General features: G+C 37.5%; 1 protein-coding gene across 1 annotated transcript in view; it reads left to right on the forward strand.

Annotated features, from left to right (window-relative positions):
- RPGR (retinitis pigmentosa GTPase regulator) overlaps positions 1–25,687 on the forward strand; it is a 43,486-nt gene extending 17,799 nt beyond the window's left edge. Inside the window, exons 7-15 of the mRNA XM_082482042.1 lie at positions 7,179–7,337; positions 14,457–14,612; positions 15,156–15,280; positions 16,417–16,599; positions 17,508–17,673; positions 18,982–19,088; positions 21,633–21,698; positions 22,734–24,524; positions 24,663–25,687. Of these exons, the coding sequence (XP_082338168.1) occupies positions 7,179–7,337; positions 14,457–14,612; positions 15,156–15,280; positions 16,417–16,599; positions 17,508–17,673; positions 18,982–19,088; positions 21,633–21,698; positions 22,734–24,524; positions 24,663–25,334 (3,425 nt within the window). The 3' untranslated portion in view covers positions 25,335–25,687. The remainder of the gene's footprint in view (positions 1–7,178; positions 7,338–14,456; positions 14,613–15,155; positions 15,281–16,416; positions 16,600–17,507; positions 17,674–18,981; positions 19,089–21,632; positions 21,699–22,733; positions 24,525–24,662) is intronic.
- Positions 25,688–26,941: the final 1,254 nt, after the last annotated feature.

The following is a 26,941-nucleotide window of genomic DNA, read 5'->3' on the forward strand; positions in this document are numbered from 1 at the left end:
TAGGATACATCATGTGGTCACAGAGTGCCCTCTCCAGGGCAGGATGTTCATTAATAAGTGACTATTGAGAGAAAAAGTGGTGAAAAGCAGACTTCAGCTTTTTTTTTTTTTTTTTAAACTAAAGTTATTGCTTTGAAATAACTGGTTTTATAAAAGGTTTTATAGGCATTTGTCTTTCAGGTGTTTAACTACTATAAAGCCAAGTGCGATGTCAGTGAAAAGTAGGGTGGAATCATCACACAAACTTTAGTAGATAAAAGCATGTTTTACGGAAATTGTACGGCATTCAGTCATCTGAATTTGTACTTCAGTTCTACAGCCCTCCGCCAACTCCCAAAGTTTCTCAACTCTAGTAGTTCCAAAAAGATGATTTGTTACTTTTCTCACTTTTGCTTTTTAGAATGCCTTCTTTGCAGACAATAACTAACTACTAAACATGTCAGCCACCTGTATTCTACCACGTACACATGGGCCCCACTGATGCCAAAAGTAGTTGTAGAATTGAAGAACAAAATATATCCTGAATTATTTTAAATAAAAAACACTTCTGAAATTTAGTCTAGGCACACGCACCGGCAATGGATAGCTCATTTCCATCCGCATGTTAGGAAACTTGTCTGGTTACTTGCTTCATGTTTGAAAGATGATTGTTTGCTCCCTTTTCCTCTAACTTTGCATTCTTCACAGTGTTCCACTGAAAAGAAGTTTTTAGTTTGTAGCTTCCAGCCCTCCTTAGGGCTTTGGGACTTTTTCCCAGTATCTGTTTCCTTTCCTTTCTTTTTGCAGACTTGGTATGTTAGGTCCCCATATTAGAGGTATGTCTCAAACAAAGCAACAGAAAAAGAGTGAGCTCCAGGAGCATAGCAATGATTTTGAGTCCATCTTTACTTGATTAGTGTTTGACTACACTCACTCAAGAGGGGACAGTTTTTCAGAAAGCATTAAGCTTGGCAAGCATTTATAGCTCATTTGACCACTGGAGGAGATGAGGAGCAGGAAAAGCCAATTTATCTAGGCACTGCTCTGGTGTCTACTGCAGAATTACATTCATGGAGCCAGAAAGGAATTGAATATATTAGACCTCTTCTGATGTTTCCCCTGCCTGAACTGTTATTATAACCAAGGTCAAGATAGATTCTCACTGAGAAGGTATCTTTTCATGGAGAGCTTTGTGGGTTCCTTGAATTCCTTCTTTTAATGTACTTTGTCGTTATTTTTAAGGACTAGTTTTAAAGATCATCCATTTCACAAACACTTCCATGCTCAGGACTTCAGCATTTGAGGTGGTTTCAACCAATTTGGTCTTGAATAAATACTTCTTTTTTTTTTTTTTCTTCCTTTACTGAAGAGATCATAGAGTGATCCAATTCTTTTGTCTACTGCCCTCATTTGCTGCCAGCCAGGTGTCTTATCTTCGCTTGTCTACAGTATGTGCCTTTACCTTTGAGGGGCGAAGATAGTTTTTTTTTCGCCTGCCCACTTCGTTGCCATGCACCTGTGACCTAAAGCTTAGTGATACAGAAAATATGCCACACTAGGGAAAGTTCAACATCTGAGAATGTGACTCGTAGGAGAGGAGAAAATTAAAAAAACAGGTTCCATTGTGAACAGAATGTCCTTAAAATGCAGATGTACTGAACACAGTACATGAAGTCCTTAAAACGCAGATGTACTGCGCGTATACTGTACTCAAAATTTATCTGGGTTTGACTGGATTCTTTTTATGCTTGATAGCTATTCTTCGTAGGTTTTAGACTATTATTTGCCTTAAAGGGATGTGTAATGTATTCAAAAATTGCTTTAATAAATGGGTTTATCATTGTTAGCTGGATTATTAAGTTGAAAAAATGTAATAAACTTGATTAGTTTGGGAAGTCAGTGGAAGCTTGGCCATTTGAATCTCTAATCCTATTAATTAGATTGTGATTGGATTAATATTTGCAGTGCAGTACTGTTTTAAAAGAAGTGCTGGTCTCTTCAAAGAGAACCACGTAAGTAGTTAATTCCCAAGTGGTTTTGGGGATTTATCAGCTTGTTTCTAGAAATATATGTCAAATCCAAGAGTATTAAAACAATACTTACCTTCCAAAAAAATACAGGGTTCTTTTTGTTGTTGTTTTGTTTTTGTTTTTTTTCTTTCTTTTCACTTAGAATCCCTAATAAAATCTCTTTTTGTCAATGGCATGTTTTCATTATGGAAAGTTTTACATCACAGTGAATTTTTTTGTTAATTGGGGTACTGTTTTAGAATAGAAAATTGATGCTGCTGCAAATACCTGCAAAGTATCAGCCTGTTCAGAGTATTTCTGCACGTAGGTGTAAGGATAAATATCAGAATTAAAACAGAAAATCAAACTGAACAGAGAAGCCTAAATACAGTCCATAGTTTAGAAGTGAAATGAAATACACTTTTCTGCAGCTGTGAGCATTTGCTGTTTCTTAAAAAACACAGACAGATTGAAATGACTGCAAAACACCTCTTAGAAAAGAAGTGTAGAAGAATGCAGCAAAGGTATTTCTGCACAGATACATGCAGGTAAATGAAGTGTTGTAGTATTATTGGTGTAGTTTGTATGTGCATGAAAGAAAAGTGTCAGAATGATAGAAAAAATAAGGACAGCTGGGAAGATGGGGTTACACCTCTGATGATGGTAGTTGGGAAATACAGCTGCTATCATGTTTCATTGTCCTGCTGAAGAGGATGTAACACTGTGAATAGATTGTGGCTGGCTACTCTTAATAGCCCGAGCCCTGTGAAACCCTGCAGGAAGTTTGACATTGAGTAAGACTGTATTATTGTCATTCCCTGATTGCCTCTCTGTGCGGTTAGAGCATTCAGCAAAGATAATAAGTCCAGTTGCTAGCCTTAGTGGCTCAGGAGCATGGTATTTGAAGAATCTGTGCTGTTGTGAGAGGCAGAAGTGATCTTGGAAAATAGAGAAACCATATATAATTGTCTGGGGCTTTTTTGTCTAAGGCAGAGGCTAAATTTCTTAGGTATTATGAGCTTTGCAAGTGAATATTGTGCCGTCAAAGTTAGATTCTAAATCTTTGGTGGAAGTGCTGGTTTGCAACTTTATGTTGAGGCTTAGGGCCCATTTTCCATTTAAAGGAGGAATTCGACTTTTATGAAAAAAAGTCATTTTTTACAGTTTTTGCTCTTTGAGTATGTCATACATTTTCTTCCGAATTGTCAAGTTATTTGATAAATTTATGCATTTAAATAAATTTGAAGCTGATGTATCTTAAAAAATGCATAGTATCTTTTTTTTTTGTTCCTGAATGAACTTTACCATTAAATAAGAGACATGCTTAGAATCATAGAATGGTTTAGGTTGGAAGGGACCTTAAAGACCATTCATGGCAGGGACACCTTCCACTAGACCAGGTTGCTCCCCCATCCATCCTTGAACACTTTCAGGGATGAGGCCTCCACAGCTTCCCTGGGCAACCTGTTTCAGTGTCTCACCACCCTCAAAGTGAAACTTTTCTTCCTAATATCTAAATCTACCCTCTTCCAGTTTGAATCCATTCCCCCTCGTCCTATCACTATGTGCCCTTGTAAAAAGCCCAGCTGAACAACCAGCCAGGCTGAACAACCCCAACTCTCGGCTTGTCCTCAGACGAGAGGTGCTCCAGTCCTCTGATCATCTTCATGGCCCCCCTCTGGACGCGCTCCAACAGGTCCACGTCCTTCTTGTGCTGAGGACTCCAGAGCTGGATGCAGTACTCCAGGTGGGGTCTCACGGGAGTGGAGGGGCAGAATCACCTCCTTTGACCTGCTGGCCACACTTCTGATGCAGCCCAGGATACGGTTGGCCTTCTGGGCTGCAAGTGCACATTGCTGGTTCATGTTGAGCTTCTCATCAACCAGCAGCCCCAAGTCCTTTTTCTTCGGATTCTTCCTATAGTTAGAATTCATTGAAAACCTATTCTCAGCTTCCTTTGAAGAAAATAGATAATAATTTAGACCGAGGTTTTTTTTTGCTTGTTGTGGACTGTTCATACCAAAGGTAACAACACACATCACAGATAAGCATGACTGCTCCAGCATCACTTCCTCTGAGAGTATGGGAGGAGGAGAACTGTTTTATTAAAAGACACAGTAGTTTAAGGGTTTTCAGAATGAATCAAAGCCCTTCTGATGGAGGATTGTGGCAACAGCAGTCTGTGCTGCTCTGTTCTATGCATGCGCTGCTGCAGTCACTCTTTAGCACATAGTAATCCGGAGCCAAGTGCCACAAAGAAAAAAAAAAAGATACTGCTGTCAAAAGAGTTTTCCAGGAAAAACATTTTTAATCTAGTTTATCTATTGGATTTAGCAGATGTCTTAAATGAAAATGTATTACTAACTAGTTGTCCCATAATTACACAAAATGAAGATGCAGTTTTGCAACCTGAAATTCTCGCTCAGTTTTTATTCATGGAAAAGGAAATTTTAAATGAGTGTATTGCCAGAGTAAAGCTCAGGAAGGTTCAATAAAAACAACACATTTCTTACTGACAGCAGTTTTGACTCTCTCATCAACAGAATTAAAAATTCAAAAAGATAAAATTCCTTTCCTGTCTTGGCTTGGTATGCCCAAGTTTTAATAAATTTCAGTTTTGAATTATATCTTTCAGTTTTTCCTAACTTGGTTTTAATAATTTGTCTAATTTTATTTGCTTTTTAGAATGCATATGCAGCTTCATTTTTTCTACTTCACATTTTTATTTATACGTTCACTTTTAGCTCTTCTGTATTTCCTATTTCTGTGTAGGCTTATTTTTCTATTGCCATTGTCATTAAATTCCCAAATTTTAAGTTGTGGCTGACAGAGTGCAAGGAAAAAGCAACAAATATATCACCTGTGCAAATGGGGGAATATTTACAAAAGCTAACAGAAAACTAGTAAGTAGCTTCTCTGCATATGTTCAATGGAGAGAGGGATGGGCTTCTCTAATGGTCAATCCTGAACACCAAAATAAGGCTTCAGCTTTGAAACTTTATTTGAACTTATCACAGAATCACAGAATCATCAGAGTTGGAAGGGACCTCTAGAGATCATCTAGTCCAACTCCCCTGCCAAAGCAGGATTGCCCAGAGCACATTACTCAGGACTGCATCCAGGCGGGTCTTGAAAATCTCCAGGGAAGGGGACTCCACAACCTCCCTGGGCAGCCTGTGCCAGTGCTCTGTCACCTGAACCGTAAAGAACTGTTTCCGTGTATTTGAACGGAACTTCCTGTGTTCTAACTTGTGCCCATTGCCCCTCGTCCTGTCACTTGGAACCATTGAAAAGAGCCTGGCTCCATCCTCCTTCAACCCACCCTTTAGATACTTGTACGCCATAATAAGGTCTCCCCTCAGCCTTCTCTTCTCCAGGCTAAAGAGTCCCAGCTCTCTCAGCCTTTCCTCATAAGGGAGATGCTCCAAGCCCTTCATCATCTTAGTTGCTCTTCGCTGGACTCGCTCCAGCAGTTCCCTGTCCCTCTTGAACTGGGGAGCCCAAAACTGGACACAGTATTCCAGTTGTCTGTCTTCATTGTCTGTGGGGAAAGACCAGCATTTCTAAGGTTAACCCAACTTTCATGTTGGAAAGGAAATCATCGCTTCTGAATAAGAATCTCTCAGATACTTGTGCGTCGTGCAATAGTAATGCCTCTAAATGCTGTAAAAGTAAATTTGTGAATGCTGGATTTAGCCCTCTGAAGACACTGAATGTCTCCCTCTGAAAGTAAAAGTTCCTTTTTTTCCTGAAGTACAAATCTGCACGTATCCAAAAATATTGGAGATGAGTGCTTCTGATGACCGAGCTTTAATAATGGACTATAAGTCTGGGGTTTGTTATTATGTTGATTATGTAACTGTAGCACTCTCTACGAATTTCCTTTAGCAGACAGCTCCTACACTAGTTTAGACGTTTCTTTATCTTGGACTAGCTCCATGTGAGAGTTTTGCTTATCCTTGTGCTTTTGTTATATCCAACTAGTATTAAAAGCCAAATGTGATAGTAATAGTGTATGATGATTTTTTTGGTAAGTAATTTCAAATTTAGATTTTGAGCCACAATTTGCTATGAGGATACAACTCCACAGAATATTTTCAGGAGTAGAGAACACTCAGCTGTTAACTTGAGGCTTTGCTGGCAGTAAGAAAACGGTTTCTCCCTAAACCTCACTCTGACCTGTTAGAATAGCTGGGGGCCTTTGCACGGAAAATCAGAAATGTAGGTGTAGATAAATTGTAAAAAACCCCCCACGATGTAGATAAATGTAAAATGGAGATAAATGTAGAAGAAGTAGATAAATGTAGATAAATTGTAAATATAACAATGGAAAGTATATTGTACAGGTTCCATTTTTAACTATGGTAGAAGGATATATAGAATGCTGTCTTGAATAGTAATTCAGACTTACATAGCAATGAAAAAGCAAAGGGAGTGATTGGAAAAGATAAAACAAGCGAAACTTCAGAGTAAAATGAATTGCCCAAATTTGGGATTGAAGAGTTTTTGAACTGGATTCTTAAAAAGTCAGGGTGAATGAGAAGGGTCTTCTCGTATGATTATGTAGCAGATCAGAAAGAAGTTACAGGAAGAGATCTGTAAAGACCTCTCACTATTTTTTTTTAACTTAATTCTGGTGGAGTTACTGCTATTGAACCTCCGCTATATTCCTGTTGTTGGATATACTGCTCTCTTCTTGCTGTCCAGACCACGCATTTTCATGTCATTTACTCTGCTTTTTTTCTTTTTTTTCCTCTATATCTTACAAGAAGAAAGTGTGGATTTTCCATCAGAATTCCATGCAAAACCATTTTCTATTTAAGTTCAAAACCATTTTCTATTTAAGTTGAGATTCTTACAAGCAACTTCAGTTGACATAAATACTGATTACAGAGGGAATTATAACCTCTCAGAAGGATGTATATAGTTTTGGTATTCCCTTGGCTAGATTCCTTGCACACAAAATGTTGCGGTTCTCATCTTGGAGAGGGGCTAAAATTTAGCCCCTTCTTGTCCCATCAAAGCAGACTGCTTTGCACAGCTGTTTGGACATTATACAAATAAGTTGCATTATCCCATACTTTTCATACACTTTTCTATCTCACTGATTTGTGTCTGTAGCAGTCTTGACAACCCAGCCTTGCTTGTGAGTTCATGCTGGAAATCCTGCTCTGTTCTGTATTTACACAGGAGATGGTGAGCTCTATACTTTTGGAGAACCTGAGAATGGGAAACTGGGATTATTGCCTGAACAGCTGAAGAACAATAGAGTCCCACAGCCTGTACTGGGAATTATGGAAAAGGTGAATAAGGTTGCTTGTGGTGGAGAACACACGGTGGTGCTGACAGGTATGCAATTTAACTGGATTTTTTTACAGCTCTATAGCTTAATCAGTAAACTCAATTTACTTTAAAGGATTTACATCCCACTGCCGCATAAGATGCTGTAGCGATCCTGACTGGAAGACCATTGTACATCAAGGAGGTAGAAATCCACGTAACAGGTAACCTAAGTGCAGGCCTGTGCTGTGCTGTGCTTTGCATGTCCCTTTGCTGGAGGATAAACTTCATCAGCTAATTGTAACAGAGGAGCTCGTAGGCAGCTCCTACGTGGTACCAGTGGTTACACCAACTGCGCATCCTTGCCTTTATCTGAAACTTCAGCAGCAAGTTCCATTGTGAGTGTCCTTTTCATTTGACAGAATAAGTGATGAATAGAGTTGGTTTGCTTCTAAGAAAATCCTGTAAGAGCTCAAATCACCAAAATGGGGTAATCTTCCATGGATGGGATCTGTGTGGCACGCTGCGTCTGGCTGGACACCTGTTCAATTCCACGCAGCTCAGGATTTCCAGCATCTGAAGGGATGTAAGATTATTGATACTATCTGCTTTTTCTTTATAGTGTTAGCTCCAATAAATAGCATTTTAAGAGATACTTTACGGAGTCTGAGTGCCTTCCCTACCGGGATTGGATTGTAACAAGGCAGTGCCTCCTAGCGCAACACAGATGATCAATGTTTCTTTCCTCTGAGGAGCTTGAAAGTGGTATTGGTGTGTGTGTGGGGGGGAAATTTTAGAGGAAAGCTTCCATTCTGTAGTAAATTTAAATGGCCCTGAATAGTTAGGAAGGTACTTAGGAAGTCACTTTTCAAGTAGCTGTCTGTTAATAGTGACGGAGATACACAGTCTACTGCATGCCTAAGTGGATTAAATATCTGTTCTGTGCTACAGAATTTGCCTGTGACTTTAAGCAGAATCTTTAACATCCGTGTAAAACTAGTACAGATATAGACATGCAACATACTGTGCAAATTATAACAGTCAGGAAATAAAACTGTTATATATTAGTTCGCAGGTTTGTATATACGGTACTTGGAAGATGAAATAACGGTGTATATTACTGTACTATTAAATAGTTGTGTTCCGATGGTAAATTAGCTTTTCAGAGAAATACGTGCAAAGCATCGCTAGCTGTTTATTTCCGCAAGTTCTATCCTGAACTATAGTACTATAGAAGTAGGAAAGAGGAGTTTGACTTCGCCCACAGATGATTTAAAAAATATCAGCTTTGGCTTGTAATGAATTCCACAGCTGTATAATATGCCTGTAATTCATCTCCTACCAAAATGCAAAAGCTGTAAAAACAAGTAGGATGTATAGATACCAGTCCTTAAACCTGTATTTTGAAAATGCTTGTCAATCTGATGGAGTGCCTTCAAGATTATGTAACCAAAATTTTTAAAATATGCATTGAAAATCTGACTGAAATTGTAAGTAGTATGATGTGGTATTGTACTGCAAGCCACTGGAGAGAGTAAAGGTGGAAATGATGTGCTGGGAAAGGTTATGTGTAATGATGAGTCAAGCTGCAAGATTCTGGATAAGTTAAAACTCCTTTGGGAAAACTATGAAGAGGAAATAACAGTAGCCAATCCAGGAAATAATGGAAACATTTGTCTACATTTCAATGCCTTTGTCTCTTTTCTTCCACCAATATGCAGTCTTACCCTGGCAGTATTCTATGTCATAAAATAAATTTCTTTACATGAAATCAGATTATCATTATTATGAAAAAATTACCATAAATTTGGGGGCAGCAAATGTATAAATCGTAGCATTATTTTATGGGTTATAAAGTGAAGTTCTGCAGAAAGAATTTGATTATCATTATTGATTATTTTTTTAACCATAAATCTGAAGCCAACCAATAGATATTTTGTTTTAATAGTATTTAATGTGATAAAATTTCATTATAACAAACGACTGTTACAGAGATTTAGTAGGAAGATGTAGACCTGGATGACATCAGCGTTATAGTGAAATCTGTACAAGAGCTAGAACAAAGAGGCAAAATATAGGTGCCAAAAAACCAAATACAATGAAGAAGACACCATAGTAAGTCAGTCTCTTAGTATGTAAGATTTACTTGCCTACGGAAGTAGATTTTGTAGTAGAAGGCAAATAAGAAATTCAGTGCCAGCTTAGCTGGCAGTCGGTGATAAGTGCTGAGTGCCAGAAGATCCAGTTGAGTCAAGAGAGGAGGAAAACAATATCCTCCAACAAAATACATTTTCCTAAAGAGCAGTAGTTGTTGTGATGAGCGAAAGGTCAGATAGGTGTTTTTTAATGTAATTCAGGTATTATTAAATAGGCTACAGGTATGAACTTCTGCCTAGGACACTTTGAACAAAAGAGTAGAGGATAATGGAAATACCGTCTCAAGTGAAAGATACTTCATCAGGAGTGTTGACATACAAAAAAATTTCTGACTGAAAACAAAATTTGGGAAAAATACTTGGGGAAAAATTTGGGAAGAGAGATAGATTTGGACACTGAAGTAATTTAAAAAGTGAGTGTAGCATACCTGCATTATAGGCTTTGCACCAGAAACTTAACTTGAAATCAGTGCTGAAGTGTGTATTGCGTCTTGAAATGAAGTGGTGTGACTGCAAATTGAGAATTCTGTTGAGAGATATATCTTTGAAGAGGAGCAGAAACATTTATACCTCTTCTAAGCTCATTTTCTTAAATTAAGAATGTAGTACAATTTTGAAGAAATTCTGAATTTCATGCATTGTCTTCCGTGAAAAGGGGTGCTGTTTGGCTTTAGCAACACAATATGTACTGATGCAGTTTTCATCTTTTCGGGGTCTTTCCAGTTTTTCAGGGTGTGTCATTTCAGTCTTAAAAAATAAGTGAGTGTCTGACTGGTGTACATTCCCCTGTTTCATCTATCTCATTTAACATAGAAATAGGATAGGAGAAAATGTCATATGGAGAAACTGTTGTGCATCTTGGCTCATTTCTTGCCATCAGTTCTACTTAGGGTTTATCAAATTAAAAGAAAGCATAATCCAGTTATGTTACCGAGTACGAGGCAAGTTTCTTCCTGACTCTCATACATAATTAGTCTATTCCAAAGCACTTCATTTGATTTCTTTTTTATGACTGTCTTATCCATTCTATTGGCAATTTTGTATGGTAAGAACCACTCTTATCTGGGTTATTAAATCAAACTACCGTTTGGAATCTTTCCAGCAGGTATTAGAGTAAATGATAGAAAGTATATATTAAAATATTTCTTTCTTTTTTTTTTTTGCTCTGAAACTCCAAAATGGGATACTCAATTTTTTTCCCCAGAGAACAAAAATTAAACTGTTGGGAACAATGATTAGGAAAACACTTTTTAAAGATACAAGGTTTTAGAAATGTTGAATATGGTATTGGAAACCATCTTCTTTACAAGTCTTATTGTTACTTCTGCCTGTTACTTCTGAGTCCTTCTAGAATAGATTGTTTGGCATAACAATGCAGCACATTAGTGTGTTAGTAAGTAAAATGTTGGATTTGTCATCTTCTGTCTCAAGGTCTTTTAAAAAGAAAAGAAAGTCAAGAAACTCTTTTGACAGCAAATGAAAAGGCTGAAAAAGCTCTGCCTTTTCGTGACAGAACTGAATGTTCAAACCACATACAATTATCTGGATTTTTCAAATCATTCTTAAGTCTGCATACTATTTATGCTGGAATCCTCAAATCCAATTACTAGCTCTGGTAAAACTGAGTATTGTGTCAACAGCTTATTTTTACAGTAACATTTTTCAGCATAAACTGTTTAAAAATAAAGCTATAATAAGAGTGAATAGTAATATTAATACTAATTAATAATTAATAAAGTTCAAGGGAAATGAATCTATGCGGAAGGATATAAGCATACCTGTCTGATTCTGGTTTTCTTTCATGGATTTTTAACTTTGTCTGTAGCCTTAAGTACATAGCAAGGAATGCACGAATTTTAAAAACAATCTCGGAGCTCACTCAGTTCTTTCAGCAAATAGCATGTGTTAAAAACAAATCTGAAAGCTATATAGATTTTTGCCAGGACAACAGTACTGGAGACTAAAGAGCTGTTACGTACTCCGGAAGATGCCTGCAAAGGTGGAAGACAGATGGTTATGGGGAAATATGCCTGTTCATCCAAAAAAGAAAACATAGGAAGTAAAGAGGAAGCAGTTGGAGCACTCAAGTAAGTGCTGGAGGTCATTTGGAACAGTGGAGCCATTGGCTTCTGTGCAGGTGCTGAAACCGTTTCTCTTCATCCTTCAAGGGCCCCCTTCTCGTGGGCTGCCGCTGTGAAGGCAGCAGTTCCTTCCTCGAAGCCAAGCCAGGACTTCCGTTCAGTTTCCTTAGGGTCCTGTTAATATGGCAGAGCCTTCCTCGTGATTCCCTGATGCGTTGGAGGCAGTACTGGCGTCCCTTGTGCTGCTGTGGCCGTATGTCTTTCCTCTCCCCTTGTACCACTCTGGTGCTGCCTGGACCATTCCACAGGAAACTTCATCAGCCAACCACCCCCAAAAGCTGTCTTACTGAGCTGAGCTGCCTCCCCGCATAGGCAGGTGGACAGCAGAGACACTGCAAGTGGGGACTGAAGACAGAGAACGGGGGAGCGAGAGCTGCCCTTTTGCTGGCAGTACCTTTAGTTTGTGTCAGGGACGGAGGGCAGCGAGAAGGTGACAGTGGGGCAGTATCCGCCTTCGGATTCGTGCCATCAGCAAATTAATTTGCAGATTCAAGCTCAGAATGATGAAATTCACCTCTGTCATTTTATCACTAAGTCCATGATACTGTTTGCCAGCAACTTCTCCTTCCATGTATTTATGAAGGCAAATTGGAGGAAATACCTCATTTCTGCTAAATGAGATTATTACTGAGGTTTGGCCTCACTTCTGCACCAGAGCTGTGAATCATGTAAGAAAGGTGCAAGGGTTTTGTCTTCCTGTGCCTTGATAATTGATTAATAAACAAATTTGAGAAAGAGCAAAATTTAGGTGCCTCTGGTCTATAGGGGAAGTGGAAAAAATCATTCTTCTTATAAAGGCACTCTGACCTGGGTTTGGATTGGCCTGTTCTCCTCATTGTCACTGGAAATTGGGAAAAGAAAATAATTTCCTGTACTTTTGAAGTTATAATTTGAGAACATCTCCTTCTAAACGCAAACGCTTTTAGAGGTCTAGCATTGCATGCTTAAGGCTAGGATTAAAGATAATCTGAAAAAACTCCAACTTCACTCAAAATAATCATGTTAATCAGATAAAACCATATAGTTTGAAAATTACAAGATCTGCCAGTTTCCAGAGAATTATTAACACAAATGCAGTACTTTTAAACAGAATTTTTGGAATAAGCCATTTACTAAATGAGAAAGCCATAAACTATAATAAAGATGAGACTTCGGTTTGCTCCTGTCTTTCAGGAGTAGTTTCTGGATTTTTATGCAGAAAGTCTAAATGTTACAGAAAGTTCTTACTTCTTGTTTTACTTTTTAAAGATCGTGAGAAGGCGTTGCTTTCTTGCACTGAAATTTCCAGCAGAGGGAGCTTTACTATTAAATTTAGTAAAAAAAAAAAAAAAAAAAAAAGCTTTACTGAATATTTTTTATCTACAGTCTGAAAAAGTGTGAGACCTTTGGGGTTTTTTATGGTGTGAATTCATGACATCTTCACGTGGAACAATTTAAAAGGGTCAGGAAGGGCAAACCCTTTCCTAGAAAGAACATTTCCTTATGTAGTGTTACAGTTTCATCATGGTTCCTTTGAAACTGGAAATTTCAATATAAGTTGGTAAGTGTACTATGGTAGTAATACGGAATCTGGTCTGTTCTGTGCTTTCTCTTTCCCTGATAGTAGTGAAGGATTAATTTGGGGGAATGGTATCATAATTTGTTTTTAATATTTCTCCATTTTGCGGCTCCTCTGAGAACTTGGTTGCACAGTATAAACTACTTTTGTGGCACTGAAACTTACTTTGCTCTTCCAATCACCTTGTTTCCTTGACACAAAGAAGTACTCAAAAAGCAAAGATACTCCATCAATTGTTCCGCGCATTCAGCTGTGGATACCCATTCGCCTCTTGCTTTAGAAGGTGGTGAGATTTTTGATCTGAAGGCATCTGTGCAGCAGGAGCAGGCGTACTCTGCACCATGTTCATGACAATGATGTAATGATATATTGCATCCCAGTCTCACTTCTTTTTGCTTGACATAGAATATTTTTTGTCCTTCTCAAATCTTTCACAGGTTTTCATAGCAATTTTTCAAATTTTAATTAGTACTTCTCTAGCTTTTCCTTTGTTGCCTACATGCAGAAGAAAAAAGGGGCAGGGAATAATAAAATTCCAGGAAAAGTTCTCCGTTTCCCCAAAGAACTTAGTATTTGAATTTCCATTTTCAAGCATGATCTCATCAAGATTTCCAAGCTTCACAGTCTTCCCCTGTTGTGATAGACTGCCAGGGATGGACACACCAAGAATCTTTATTGCTTTGGAGAAGCTCTCGTTCTTTTTCCTGGCACAGACAATCCATTAAATGGACAAAATATAAACGTGGAAAGATGATTACTCTGTCACAAGATAACACAATTATAGTGTTCTCTGTATTTAATGCAGGGCTGATTTGGTAGCTGAACCGAATACTGAAACCTATTCTGTTATTGTTCCAGTCTCTTCTTACACACAAATTAGTATTGGTTTAAAGAGGTCTATTCTATTAAATTTAGGGTCATACAGTGTACATGCAGGTAGCCAGAAATTAAGATGAGACTGTTCTACTTGAAAATGCACATATGTGTAAACACTGTGGTCTCTAATTAATTGCAATATGTAAACTCCCATAAATTTTTTGTTGGCTGATATTTATGTACATGTCATCAGTGGATTATTTTGCAGTTATGTTAGAAAATGTATTGCATATTAAACCATTCAGAGTTATTTTCTGTATATATTTTAGTGCTTCTTTGCCTTTTTTTTATTTTGTTCTTAACTGATAAATTTAATTGATTAGCTGGTACATTTTTTAATTGATAAAACATTGGTTTTTTGATGCTGATGTCATTTGACTTTCACTTGGCTAATAGAAAGCAGGTTATAATGTATATATCAGCGTATTTATTGTTAACTTTGCCTGTACATTTTCAGAGACAGATGTATATACTTTTGGACTTGGACAGTATGGGCAGCTGGGACACGGTACTTTTATTTTTGAAACTTCAGTACCAAAGTCAGTGAAACACTTGAGGAGGCATAAAATATGTAACATTACATGTGGGGAAAATCATACTGCTGTAATTGCAGGTATGTAAGTGAAAAATTATGAAATGCACTTCCAGTGACTCTCTGTTATACTGTAAAAGCTTTCTTTATAAAATTAGCAGTAGAAGAAGACATGCAGACTTACTAGTTCTACAGGTTAAGTGAGTTAGAGAGAAAGCCAGATTTGATATTAGGAATTTCTGATTCACAGCCATGCCATGCATAGTCCTGTAGATGGTGTCTCTTGGGGAATTGTAACCTCATAATGATGCCTTGCTAACAAGTGTTTTTGTTTAGAAGCCTTCGTGTTGCTATACAATTTCAATCTTAGTGTTTTCTTGTTGTTTTTTTTTTTTCCAAAATTGTCTAGGCTAACTCTAATCTCCGGCATTACTTTGTCTGAAAATATATATACTTTTGAATCATATTTATCTGTTGAAAATCTGAAAATAATTGTTCAGGTTTTGCTTTTGGAAGAGAAATATTCCTTACTTGTGTGGCCTGTTACTTTTACTGTAATGGTTTTGTCCTGATTTTGTACTGAGTCTTTGGTATTAATAACATCCTTTTTTTTTCTATATACAGAGAATGGCCTCATGTTTACTTTTGGAGATGGGCGACATGGCAAGTTAGGACTTGGAGAAGAGAATTTTACAAATCAGTTTGATCCCACTCTGTGTTATAATTTCTTGAGGTTCACAGTCCTTTTGGTAAAACTTCTGTTCATGCTTCTCAGACATCAAAATGTTTATATTTTTATGAAATGTGGTATTAATGGGAGTTGAAATCTCATTATAGAATTATTTTTTCTACAACATTTAATTAGTAGACAACACAAATTGAAAGAAAAAGCAAATTATATTTACTTATCACAATGTTCATTTAGTTTAGAATGTACTCGGCTTGGACTGCACATATAGACTGCTTTATAGGGTTTCATTCAGTACTGTGTGCTATACTGTTTTAATCTATAGGACTGGCAGTAGCCTATAAAATTAAATATGTGTTGCTCTCAGGTTGTTGGCAGTAGGGGGAAACTAATACCTGTTCTGAAAGCACCAGTGACGTCTTTTTAATTTTAACAATTATTTGTGCAGTGGGATATTTATTAAATCTTAAGAAAATTTGAGGAGTTGCTTTTTTGAAGCCAAATGGGATGAGAAAGGAGAAATAATGTTTTCTTTAAAGGGCACTGCTTTCATCTATTTCCTGAGGTGTTTAAGAAATAAGTATCACAGAATTGCCAGCATCAAAAATACAAACGTGACTCAGGATTGAGTAAAATGTCGGATGAAGTCTGTGGGTGACTTCTGTTTGTTTACTGGACTTAGAGTTTAAGGAAGTTTTGTCAGAAGTGGTAAGGGATTTAACCTTTTTAGAAGGTGAAACCTCTGATCTTTATGTAATTATACTTTGTTGGAGGGTGTAGGACACTGCATTACATTTTGTGGATTTTGTGATAAAATATCTAGGTTTGTGTCACTGAAGTTATCAGTATTGCCCACATTTGACTTGCATAAAAATAATTCTCTCCAATCCCTTCAAAATCAGTGGAAATATCTTTGCTTTCTTCTGTATCAATAATTTGATAGACTTGTCTTGTGTTCTGTTCAATACAAATCTGTTGTATTTAAGTAAGAAGAAATAAACGTAGATCAGTAGTCATTAATAATTGTAATTATTACTTTTATCTTGCCAACGTCATTAGGAGCTAAATTTGAAGCAATTTAACATCTCTTACTACGTTTTTCTTATAATCTAAGTCCCTGGAGATGATTGTAAGAAACCTAGATCCTTGTGTTGACACTTGCAAATGAAATAAGCAGACCTTTTTTTGGTGCTGTAGGTTGCTTGTGGTGGTTGTCACATGCTAGTTTTTGCGGCTCCAAGACCTAAAGGATCTGAGGAAATACTCTTAGAAGATTTATATGAGAGCCGTTTGGCTGCTACTATCTCTAAAATGAGCAGAGACTCACTCCTAACAAACACCTTACAACTAACATCGGCACGGATGCGACGTCGAGAGAGGGTAAATTCAGAGCTGTTTAGAGTTGCCGTACTTGTATTAGGAAACAAAATAACTTTTTAAACTAAAACGACAGCACATACTCAGCAGATAAATATATCGCCTTAAAATATGTGTTTAATTTTAATGTATAGAAGAAGAATGAATACCTAGCCTGGTCCCAAAATTCATGCAGGTAAAAGATAGATATTGGTTGGATTTTACTTGTTTGTTTCTATGAAAAAGACTGAAATTGGTTTAGTGGTGGGTTTTTTTTTATTCCAAAAAGAAGAGCCTGTTCCTTTGCATTTTTAAAAATATCTTAGAAATATTTAAAAAAAAAAAAGAACAAGAACATTTTTTGGCGTTCCCTCTGAGTCCTTGAATAGATTAAACAAGTTTATAGTTTATAAAATATCAAAGGGGAAAGTTGCACAATCAGCTTTAAATGATCCTAAGATCCTGTAGCTACTGAAAATAGTAGTTTCTTCTCCTTTATCTCCATTACACTTTCCATGTAATTTCTTTAGCAGCATAATGAGTTGGATCATTTCACTTACCTGTCTGAACAGTAACTCTACTACAAAACCACATTTGTTTTGTAAAAATATATGTGATGCTGTGGATTAAGTAGCTCAGTGTTATTTGAAAAACTAGTATTTTCATTTTAAATAAAAATCAAAATTCTTTTTGTCCTTTATGTATATTTTAAGACAATTAGAGATTATTGTGTAGAAACAACCTAAAGTATCCCACTAAATCTCTTAGCTTTTTAAAAATAATTAACATATTCAGTAAATTTTGTTTATGCTTTGCATACAAAGTTACAACACTATCATCAACTAAAAGAAAATACCACTATTGTGTGTGAGATTGCTTAAATTTTATTCTTCTACTTTTATTCTCAATACATTTTTTTGAATCTTCTAAAGGAAAAGTCACCAGAACAGTTTGTTCGAATGGCACGAACTCTGCCTCCACTGGGAGAAAGCTTCTTAAAATCTTCATTGCCTGTGACTAGCAACACTAGCCCACTCTGTTTTGCTGCAACAAGTCTTCCTAAAGCTGAACCTGTGAAGGACAGAGACCATAAAAAAGGTGAAGTGTCCTCACATCTTCTTGCAGTTTTCTGAGAATTATGGAGTTTTGCCCTCATCATTCATAAACAAATGCTCAGTTTAAGTTCAGTCTTACCTCAAGAAGGTCTGGCAGAATACAGCCATGAAAGTTGAGAAACGCACACAAGAAATTGCCTCACCCACAGTTTATGTTTGGAAAATGCACTTCAGGATTGAGGAGGGTTGAGTGAAAAACAACTTCTGCATTGTATCTGATGGTCCTCAAGCCTGTAGAAGCATGACTTCACAAAAATGCTGTAAGATTAGTAACGACTTTCTCCATTTTCATGAAAAAAATGAATTACAGAAAAAAGGTTGATTAGGAACAGTTGTAGAGGCACAGGAGGGACTACAAGAGACCTTGGATAAGAAAAGAAGTCTACCAATTCTTATACAGCTTTCTTCTTCACTTGGAAAAGAGTACTCTTCACTTTCTGTTATCTAAGATAATAAGGATTTGCCATATTCTAGCTAATGCAAAAGCCTGGATAACAGTGATACTGATGCAGTGCTGGACTTTTGCACAGATTCTCTAGAGCAGTTCTGGAGTTCGTCTAGGTTCCTGGGCATGTGTGATTTCCTGGGAAGATCAGTGCTGAAGCGTGCAGAATGCAGTACTTCTGTGTAAAAGTTAGCTCAGATTTATTGGAGAGTTAAATCCAATTTGAAAATAATTAATTCAGTTAGAGTTAAGGTGATTATTTGTAAAGCTGCCAGCATGTCCATTAGCATTTCTGGTTCCAGGAAAGCAATGCAGTGAAATTTGAATTGCCTTTAGAGTCTTCTGAGGCCTAAACCCACGGATTTTTGCCGTATGAAACTCATCAGATACCTGATGAGCTTGAGGTGAACCTGACAATGATGTAGGTACATTTTTATGATGCTGCATTGGAGTTAAATCACTGTCTCTCCATCCATTACACAGAAATGTGCAATGTAGATAATATGACTGCAGCCAATTTAGTCTAATTGGTACGCTATTAAAGAGGTTATCCAAAAGAAGCTTTGTCCCGTTTAATATTTATGCTTTGAAAGCCTGCAAAAATGGTCAGAGATCTACAGTGCGCTCAGGCCAGATTGCTGAGCTACCTCTAATGTCAATACTGACGAAAAGGAGGTGGAAGTGTTTCTGCTGTATCTTAGGCTGGAGGAATGAGGAATCTCAGGACTTCAGTCCTATGTCAATAAAACAGAGATAATCTCTGTTTTACATGAGTGGGGTGTTCTGTTTGCTACATATTGGTTGTTTCTATGGTATTTGTTTACTTCTCCCTATTTTACCTTAAAGAAAAGAATCGTCAAAAAGATAAACCTGGTGAAGGCTCTGCAGAAGAAGATTCAGATAATGAAAACAATGACAGAAACCTTGGAGATACAACTGACATCCTAAATATGGTAATAAATTCCACTAATGAATCTGTGATTCAATCGTTTTTATGCAGGGGAAGAACAAAGCAGCTAAGTCATGTTTCAGGTTCTAGTACAGAACTCCTGGCTAGCCCAGAACGTCATATGTGGCATGAAGAAGTACTGACATACTGTGAAGTGAGCATGCATTTCATATCATCATTATGCAATGCTAAAGTTTGTTTTCATTTTCCAAGTAATGTTGTAAACTGAGATTGAAGCAGTCCAAGTAGTGCAGCACCTCCCCATGCTCTAGCGCTGGATATCAGAAAGAAAAGAACACTGGATACCACATAGTGACGTCTCTCTCTGACCTTCCTTGTCTTGATGATTTCGAAGCGAGAGAACTGCAGGAAATGAAGCAGAAAGCTGTCTCTTCCTGTTCTGAGATGAGCTTTTTTTATTACAGGTGGATCATATTAAAGGGAAGACCAAAATTCTGACTTCTAGATTATTTGATGATCCCCAAGCATGTTCCTACGTATTTCTCTTATTTAAAAAATATATTCACCCTGTCACTTGTACACCTTTCCAAAATTTTGGTCTCTCAACAGATAGGACATGTCTGGCCTTGGATGCAGTGCACTGGAAAGAGTGTTGGGTTTTGTCTTTTTTTTTTTTTTTCTTTTAAATTCAGTGGAATGGAAACAAATGAGCAACTCACTGTGGACTCAACTCAGGATACATTGTCAGTTATGCTGGAGAGATTGCAAATTTTATAGGAATTATTACTTGTTTGTACTTAACAGTACTTAGTAATTTAACAATCTGTTTGTGCATACCATTTATTTAACAGTTATAAAACTTTATTTTCATTTACAAGAAAGAAATCATTACAGGCTTGGGGAAGAGTGGCTGGAAAGCTGCTCAGCCGAAAAGGACCTGGGGGTGTTGGTCAACAGCCAGCTGAACGTGAGGCAGCAGTGTGCCCAGGTGGCCAAGAAGGCCAACAGCATGATGGCCTGCATCAGGAATAGTGTGGCCAGCAGGACTAGGGAAGTGATCGTCCCCACTGGTGAGGCCACACCTCGAGTACTGTGTTGAGTGTTGGGCCCCTCACTACATGAAAGACATTGAGGTTCTGGAGTGTGTCCAGAGAAGGACAGCAAAGCTGGTGAGGGGTGTGGAGCACAAGTCTTATGAGGAGCAGCTGAGGGAACTGGGGTTGTTTAGCCTGGAGGAAAGGAGGCTGAGGGGAGACCTTATCGCTCTCTACAGCTACCTGAAAGGAGGTGGTAGTGAGGTGGGGGTCAGTCTCTTCTCCTAAGTAACAAGCAATAGGACAAGAGGACATGGCCTGAAGTTACACCAGGAGAGGTTTAAATTGGATATTGGGAAAAATTTCTTCACAGAAGGGGTTGTTAAACATTGGAACAGGCTGTCCAGAGAAGTGGTGGAATCGCCATCCCTGGAGGTATTTAAAAGATGGGTAGATGTGGTGCTTAGGGACATGGTTTAGTGGTGGAAGTTGGCAGTGCTAGGTTAATGGGTGGACTTGATGATCTTAAAGGTCCCTTCCAACCTAGACGATTCTATGATTCTATGATATGATGCATAACATGGCCTTCATTATTTATAACATATTGCACACTTTTTTTGCTAGACTTCCTTCTCCTTTTTGTTTTTGTACCCATTGTGAATCTATTTAAAAACATTTATCAGAATGGAACAGTAAATTCGAAAAATTCTGTCCAGCAGACTTGTCAAAATACAAAGAAAAATGATTGCTCTTCTTGAATGAAAGAAAATAATCTGTTACAGCATACTTGATTCAATTTTTCTAAACAACATACATCTTACGGACAAGTGCGACAAGAGGAGGAAAAACCTTTAATATCATAATGGTGATACAAATTCTTGGGAGCTGGAGACTAGAACTGTCTGTTAACATATTGTTAACAATATGGTGGTTAAACCAGAAGCAGTTAACAAACAGCAGCAGAGAACATTTTCTTGTCATTTGGAGTATATGGGAAGGGATGACCAATAACTCACTATACTTGCCCACCTAGTAGTATTCTACATTGCCTTGCCTTTTCTTTTTTTGCTTTATATAGAAGAGATAAATATAAAAGAGAGACATTAGATTCCAATGAAAATTTCTGCTGTGTAATGTTTCTTTGAACGTGTTCTTTCAAGACTGTGGTATGAAACTGGATGTTAAGTTGAAGGTTGTGATGATAAGGGAGTAAGGTGTTGTATTTGTAGCCACAACTTCACAGTGAGTGGGAGGTGGATCTAAAATGTGCTGGCAGGCTGTAAGGGAGGGCATGTAGCTTTCAGTCTGTACAGACAGTTTACATGTTGACATCTAAGCTGGTTACCCCTCTCTCTCTTTATAAGGAGTAAATGAGGGAGTGGAAATGAAATAGATGAGCTGAGTGATTATACAGATATGTCCCAGCCTGACTATGCAATAGTATTAAAATGTCCATATAACTTATAATAGCTCTTTTTAGTAAAACTGGGCTTCGATGCTGCTTTCCCTATTAGATATATTTATTTTTTTAATGGAGATCTTATTCTTTGCAGACACATGCAATGAAACTGAATCCCAGTGACCAGTCCTTAAAATTATCACCACTCCAAAAACAAAAGGTACTGTTACTAATTATATATATGTATACTTATGTTGATGTTTAAAAAATCTAAAATGCTTGTATTATCCTTGTGCTTTATTGTTTTACTTTGAGTTTTAAAAAATCTAGGCAAATTATACAGGCCTCCTCTTGTTAATTTTCTGAATATCCACAAGGTAAAATTATAAGAAGCTGACAGAAGTCAGAGAGAATTTGTGCACGCACATAGAACTCCTCATATCCAGCACAGTTTGAGATGAGAGCATATAATACTTCACCAGTTTAAGGAACAAAAGACTATCATAAACACTTTGTAACTTGTGCTGATAACATACATGTCTACTGCTTTGTTGATATTAAAATATTTTAATTGACTTTTGGGACACAATGTAAGTAAAGATTTTATTTACAGAAATTCACCGTGGAGTATATTTAAAAGAGCAATAATACTGGTTTTAATTATGAATTAAAATACTTTTGTATTATCTTTCTATTTTACTCCTAAAGTGATCCCAGCATTTCAGCATTTCAGTATATTTCATTGTAATTGTTTTTTATATTGAAAAAATTATTCTGCAGAATTTGTTAAATAAGTGTCAAATTTAAAGGAGAAAGACAACAGATTTTCAGACTTATTAGGAAAAGCTTAACAGTGAGTGCATCAGAAGATTTCCCAAGGGGAAACATGGAGGAAGGTGTGAGAGAACTGTAGTTTTTTTCCTTCTGTTTGCACAGCCTTACACATTGTATGTGCTCTAGCTTATGGGACGTGATACTGGCTGCACACTACTTCTTGCATCCACTTTGAGTGCTTGGAGAGTTAAACAGGAGTAGTAGTATGTTTATCATCAACAGAATGTTACATTCTTCTAATATGTGCACTTGTAAATTCATTTCATGCGGAAGACTCTACCTTTTATGCTATCTTTTAGTCCACTCATACAAATTGTTTCCTTTCTTGTTCAGATATTTTTGTAACCTTTTTCTTTTGCTGTCATTTGTCCTTAATGCTTTCCTTCTTTCTTTTTAATTTTCTGCTTCTCATGTGGAATAGAAGAACAATAAAAATGTGAAACTGAAAAGAGATGGTAAGGGTGGGGTGAAAAACAAGGATTCTCATTTCATGAAGGAGGGCTCAAAATTAGACTCTGGCTCTTTACAAAAGCAGTCTTCACTTTCAGAATCTCCGGGACAAGATTTAGAAAAATGTAGTGCCTCTGTAGGGAAGCCTGTGGCCAAAAAAAATACAATGAAAAGTAAATCTGAGCATGCACAAAGTGTTAGTACTTTGAAAAGTGGTGTTCAACAAATTACGAGGGACAAATGCAGATTAGTGAAAAGGAAAAAAGAATATGTGGAAAATCCTGAATTTGTCAAAGAGGAAGTAACTTACAGTCGTCCCACTGAAAAACAAATTCTGACTGAAAAAACAAATTCTTCCAATAAAACCTCAAAAGCTGTTAAATCTAAACAATCCCTTAAAATAGATGTACTTCCTTCTGCATCCAGGGATCGGCCTCAGACTGAATCATTAATTGTACAAAAATACAATCATATTAAAAAGCAAGGAAGCCAAGAAGCAGTAGATAGTCAAAACAAAATCAAGGATGTTGAAAAATCTGATAAATGTGAAATCATATCCATCAGAGGAGAAGAAAATAGTGAAGAGCAGAGGGGTTTTAAAAGAAAGGATCAATTTTTAAAACAAATAGCTGTATCTATGTCACCGTCTTCATCTGAGGAAAGTAGTAAAGATCTTGCAAAATACGTACATAAGGGTAGGGAAAAAGAAGAGGACTCCTATGGAGACAGAGAGATCCAGAAGGCAATGAAAACAGTAGAAAATGTGAAAGATTCAGACTTAGAAAAAGACGACAGTGAGATTGAGGAGGTGCAAGCTGCAAACAATGAGAAAGAATATGTAGAAGAGACTGATATAAAAAGTCTGAATGAGGAAGAAACAAACTCTGAAGCTAAATCTGATGAAGACAGGCAGTTAGAAATTAAGAATGAGGAGGAATCTAGTCAAGAGCAGGAGAGTGAAGGCAGTGAAAAGAGTGAAAGTGAAAAAGAAAAACTAGATAAAACATTTGATAATGAAGGTGAACTAGAGGAGGAAGAAGAAGAGAGTGAGGTTAAAAAAGATGAAGTTTCAGTAGAAAGAGATGAAGAGGAAAAAGATGAGGAAGAAAATGAAGGAGAGAAATCACAGGCTGAAACAGACAGTGAGATTGAGGGTGCAGAAGAGACTGAAGAGATGAATCAGGAAAATGGCAAAGAGCAAGGACTTGAGGAAGGCAGGTTGATGGAGGAAGAAGAAATGCTGAGAGAGGGAGAAGAGGAGGATATGGAGGAGGAGGAGTATGCAAAAGAGGAAGACACTGAAAAAGAAAGGGAGGAACAGGTTAAAAGTGAGGGAAGAGATGAGAGTGAGGAAGGAGGTGAAGATAGAGAGCAGGAGGAAGAAAAAGAGGTGGAGGCAGAAGAGGAAGGAGAAGATGAAAAGGAAAATGAAGAAGAAAACAAAGAAAGGGAGAATGAGAAAGACAAAGAAGGTGAAGAGGAGGACTTAGAAGGATCATTGGCAGGGTGGGAAGAAGAAGAGGAATCCAAAGAACGGGAAGAGGAAGATGCAAATAGGAGGACTAAGGAGGTGGGGGCGGATGGACTGGAAGAAGAAGGAGAAGAGCAGGAGGATGAAGTGGAAGAGGAAAGAGAAGATGAGGAGGAGGAAGAGGAAGGAGCAGAAGCAAAAGGGGAGGAGGAAGAAGAAGATGAAAACAAGGAGGAAGAGGAGTGGGATAATGAAGAAGAGGAAAGAGGAGATGAAGAAGAAGGAGAGGGGGTGGAAGAAGATGAGGGAGAAGGGGAGGAAGAAGAGGGAGAAGGGGAAGAAGATGAGGGAGAAGGGGAAGAAGATGAGGGAGAAGGGGAAGAAGATGAGGGAGAAGGGGTGGAAGAAGATGAGGGAGAAGGGGTGGAAGAAGATGAGGGAGAAGGGGTGGAAGAAGATGAGGGAGAAGGGGAGGAAGAAGAGGGAGAAGGGCTGGAAGAGGATGAGGGAGAAGGGGTGGAAGAGGATGAGGGAGAAGGGGTGGAAGATGAGGGAGAAGGGGAGGAAGAAGAGGGAGAAGGGGTGGAAGAGGATGAGGGAGAAGGGGTGGAAGAAGATGAGGGAGAAGGGGAGGAAGAAGAGGGAGAAGGGGTGGAAGAAGATGAGGGAGAAGGAGAGGAAGAAGAGGGAGAAAAGGGAGCTGAAGGAGAGAGAGAAGAGGGAGTGGAGGAAGAAGAGGGAGAGGAGGAAGAGGGAGAAGAGGAAGAGGGAGGGGACAAAGAAGAAGGGGAAAAGGGAGAAGAAGGGGAAGAGGGAGAAGAGGAACAAGAAGGGGAAGAAGGAGAGGGGGAAGAAGAGGATAAGGGAAAGGAGGAGGAAGAAAGAGAGGAAGAGGAAAAAGCAAAAGGTAAAAGAAAAAATGATAGTAATAAGCTTCCACAAAAGAAAAGCAAAACCAGGAAGCCAGGGAAGGCAGAAAATACTGCTTTACCAAACAGCTCTAAACAGAAAGTGAAGTCCAAACAGCATGTAGCAAATGGTTTACATAATTCAGAACAATTTTGGAACAATGTGCTACCTCATTATTTAACACTAAAGTAGCATAGACTACTGGAGATGCATTTTAAGCCTATTCAGGAAACTTTGGAACTACAGCAGATTGATTTTTATTACTTAATTTTTTTTTAAGTGTAATCAAAATATATTATTATGCATATACTTTAAGTGCCAATTTCTTGAAAAGGACTGAAGGAAATGTTTAGATTTGGAAAGCTTTTATGAGAGAAATCATATAAATCATTGATGCAGTCATTTACACAAGCATCTTTATAATGTATGACACTTATATTTTAAAAAATTGCTGAGGAGGCAAAATGTGTGTGCCTCAATTAAATTATAATGTCATACTGATAACATGAATTATACATTGTAACAGTGTAATCTTCGTTTCCTTTGCATCGGATCTCTTAAGGTAATGCGTTAGATTTAGTTGCAGGGTGGCTTACTTGTTAATGTGCCTTATACTAAAGGGGTGTCAGTAAATCATCAAAGATACATATTTTTAAGTTTTGGTATCACTCAGTATTCATTCCCCCTACTTCCCTTCTGTTCATATATTGGTAAAATGTTTGAGTACGCAGCGTAAATTAAAGAAAGGACAAGTTGCCAAATTTACATTGGTTGATAGATGGGAGGTAAAATGCCAATACAAGCCTGGGCTTTTTTGAAGGCCTTAAAGTTGACTTCTTATTTTGGTGTCAGCACACAATTATGTGCAAAAAGACAAATACAAGTCTCAGAATCTGGTCTAGATTACATGAGAGTTAGAATGCATCTGGGATAGTTTTTGACTATCACATTTGGTGATTAGACGTAATTAAGAATTTGAAAATACACGCCTGTAAAACATTATTTACTTGTGTATACTGTGCAGTAAACAAAAGATTCAATATCTGCCTACAAAAGACTGAATTACATAAGTCGTCTAATTCTAAGGTCCTGAAGGAGGGGAATATACTTTGTTGCAGTGTGAAGTGTATATATGCGTTCAGGATCAGAGGCTCAGCTTCTCCTCATCGGAGGAGGAGATTTGTGTTTTTCCCTCCTAAAAATCACATTTTTGATCTCCAAAAAGAGGATGACATAACAAACCAAGAAGCCAGACGGAACAGTAGAGAACATGGCATGAAAGTGTGAATTCTTTTTGGAAAAGACAAAGTATGTTAATACTGCTGGAGTTTTCTTAAAAGACAAAAACAAATCTTGCAAATTATTTTTGTGACTTGGTAAGATACTGCAATTCTGTTTCAGCTATTAGTGGTCAAACAGGCAAAAGAAGGGATAGAGACTTGTCATGCAGCATTATTACTTAAATACTGTGGGTGGTCTGAGAAATTTTTGTAAACAGTCTCTAGAAAAATAGTCATTTAAATCCTATTTGAAAATGAGGACAGGACAAGAAAGGAATCAAAATTAATAAATGTCATTCAATAAAAATGTTAATAAAATCAATACTTGTGTTGAGATTATGAAACATTTTTAATGTTGTTTTGTAAGATACTGGCATTAAACTCTCTTTGACACAATGTCTCCAGAATTCATTTTCTAAAAAGGCTGTGGTAGATTAATAGTTTGCCAGTAGATTCTAGTCCTGTTCAATCCTTCTTACCTCAGTCACCCCTTCCGTATACTGCATTTGAAGGTAGGAT

Source organism: Vanellus vanellus, assembly GCF_965231255.1.
Source record: "Vanellus vanellus genome assembly, chromosome: 1".
Classification (NCBI taxonomy): domain Eukaryota; kingdom Metazoa; phylum Chordata; class Aves; order Charadriiformes; family Charadriidae; genus Vanellus; species Vanellus vanellus.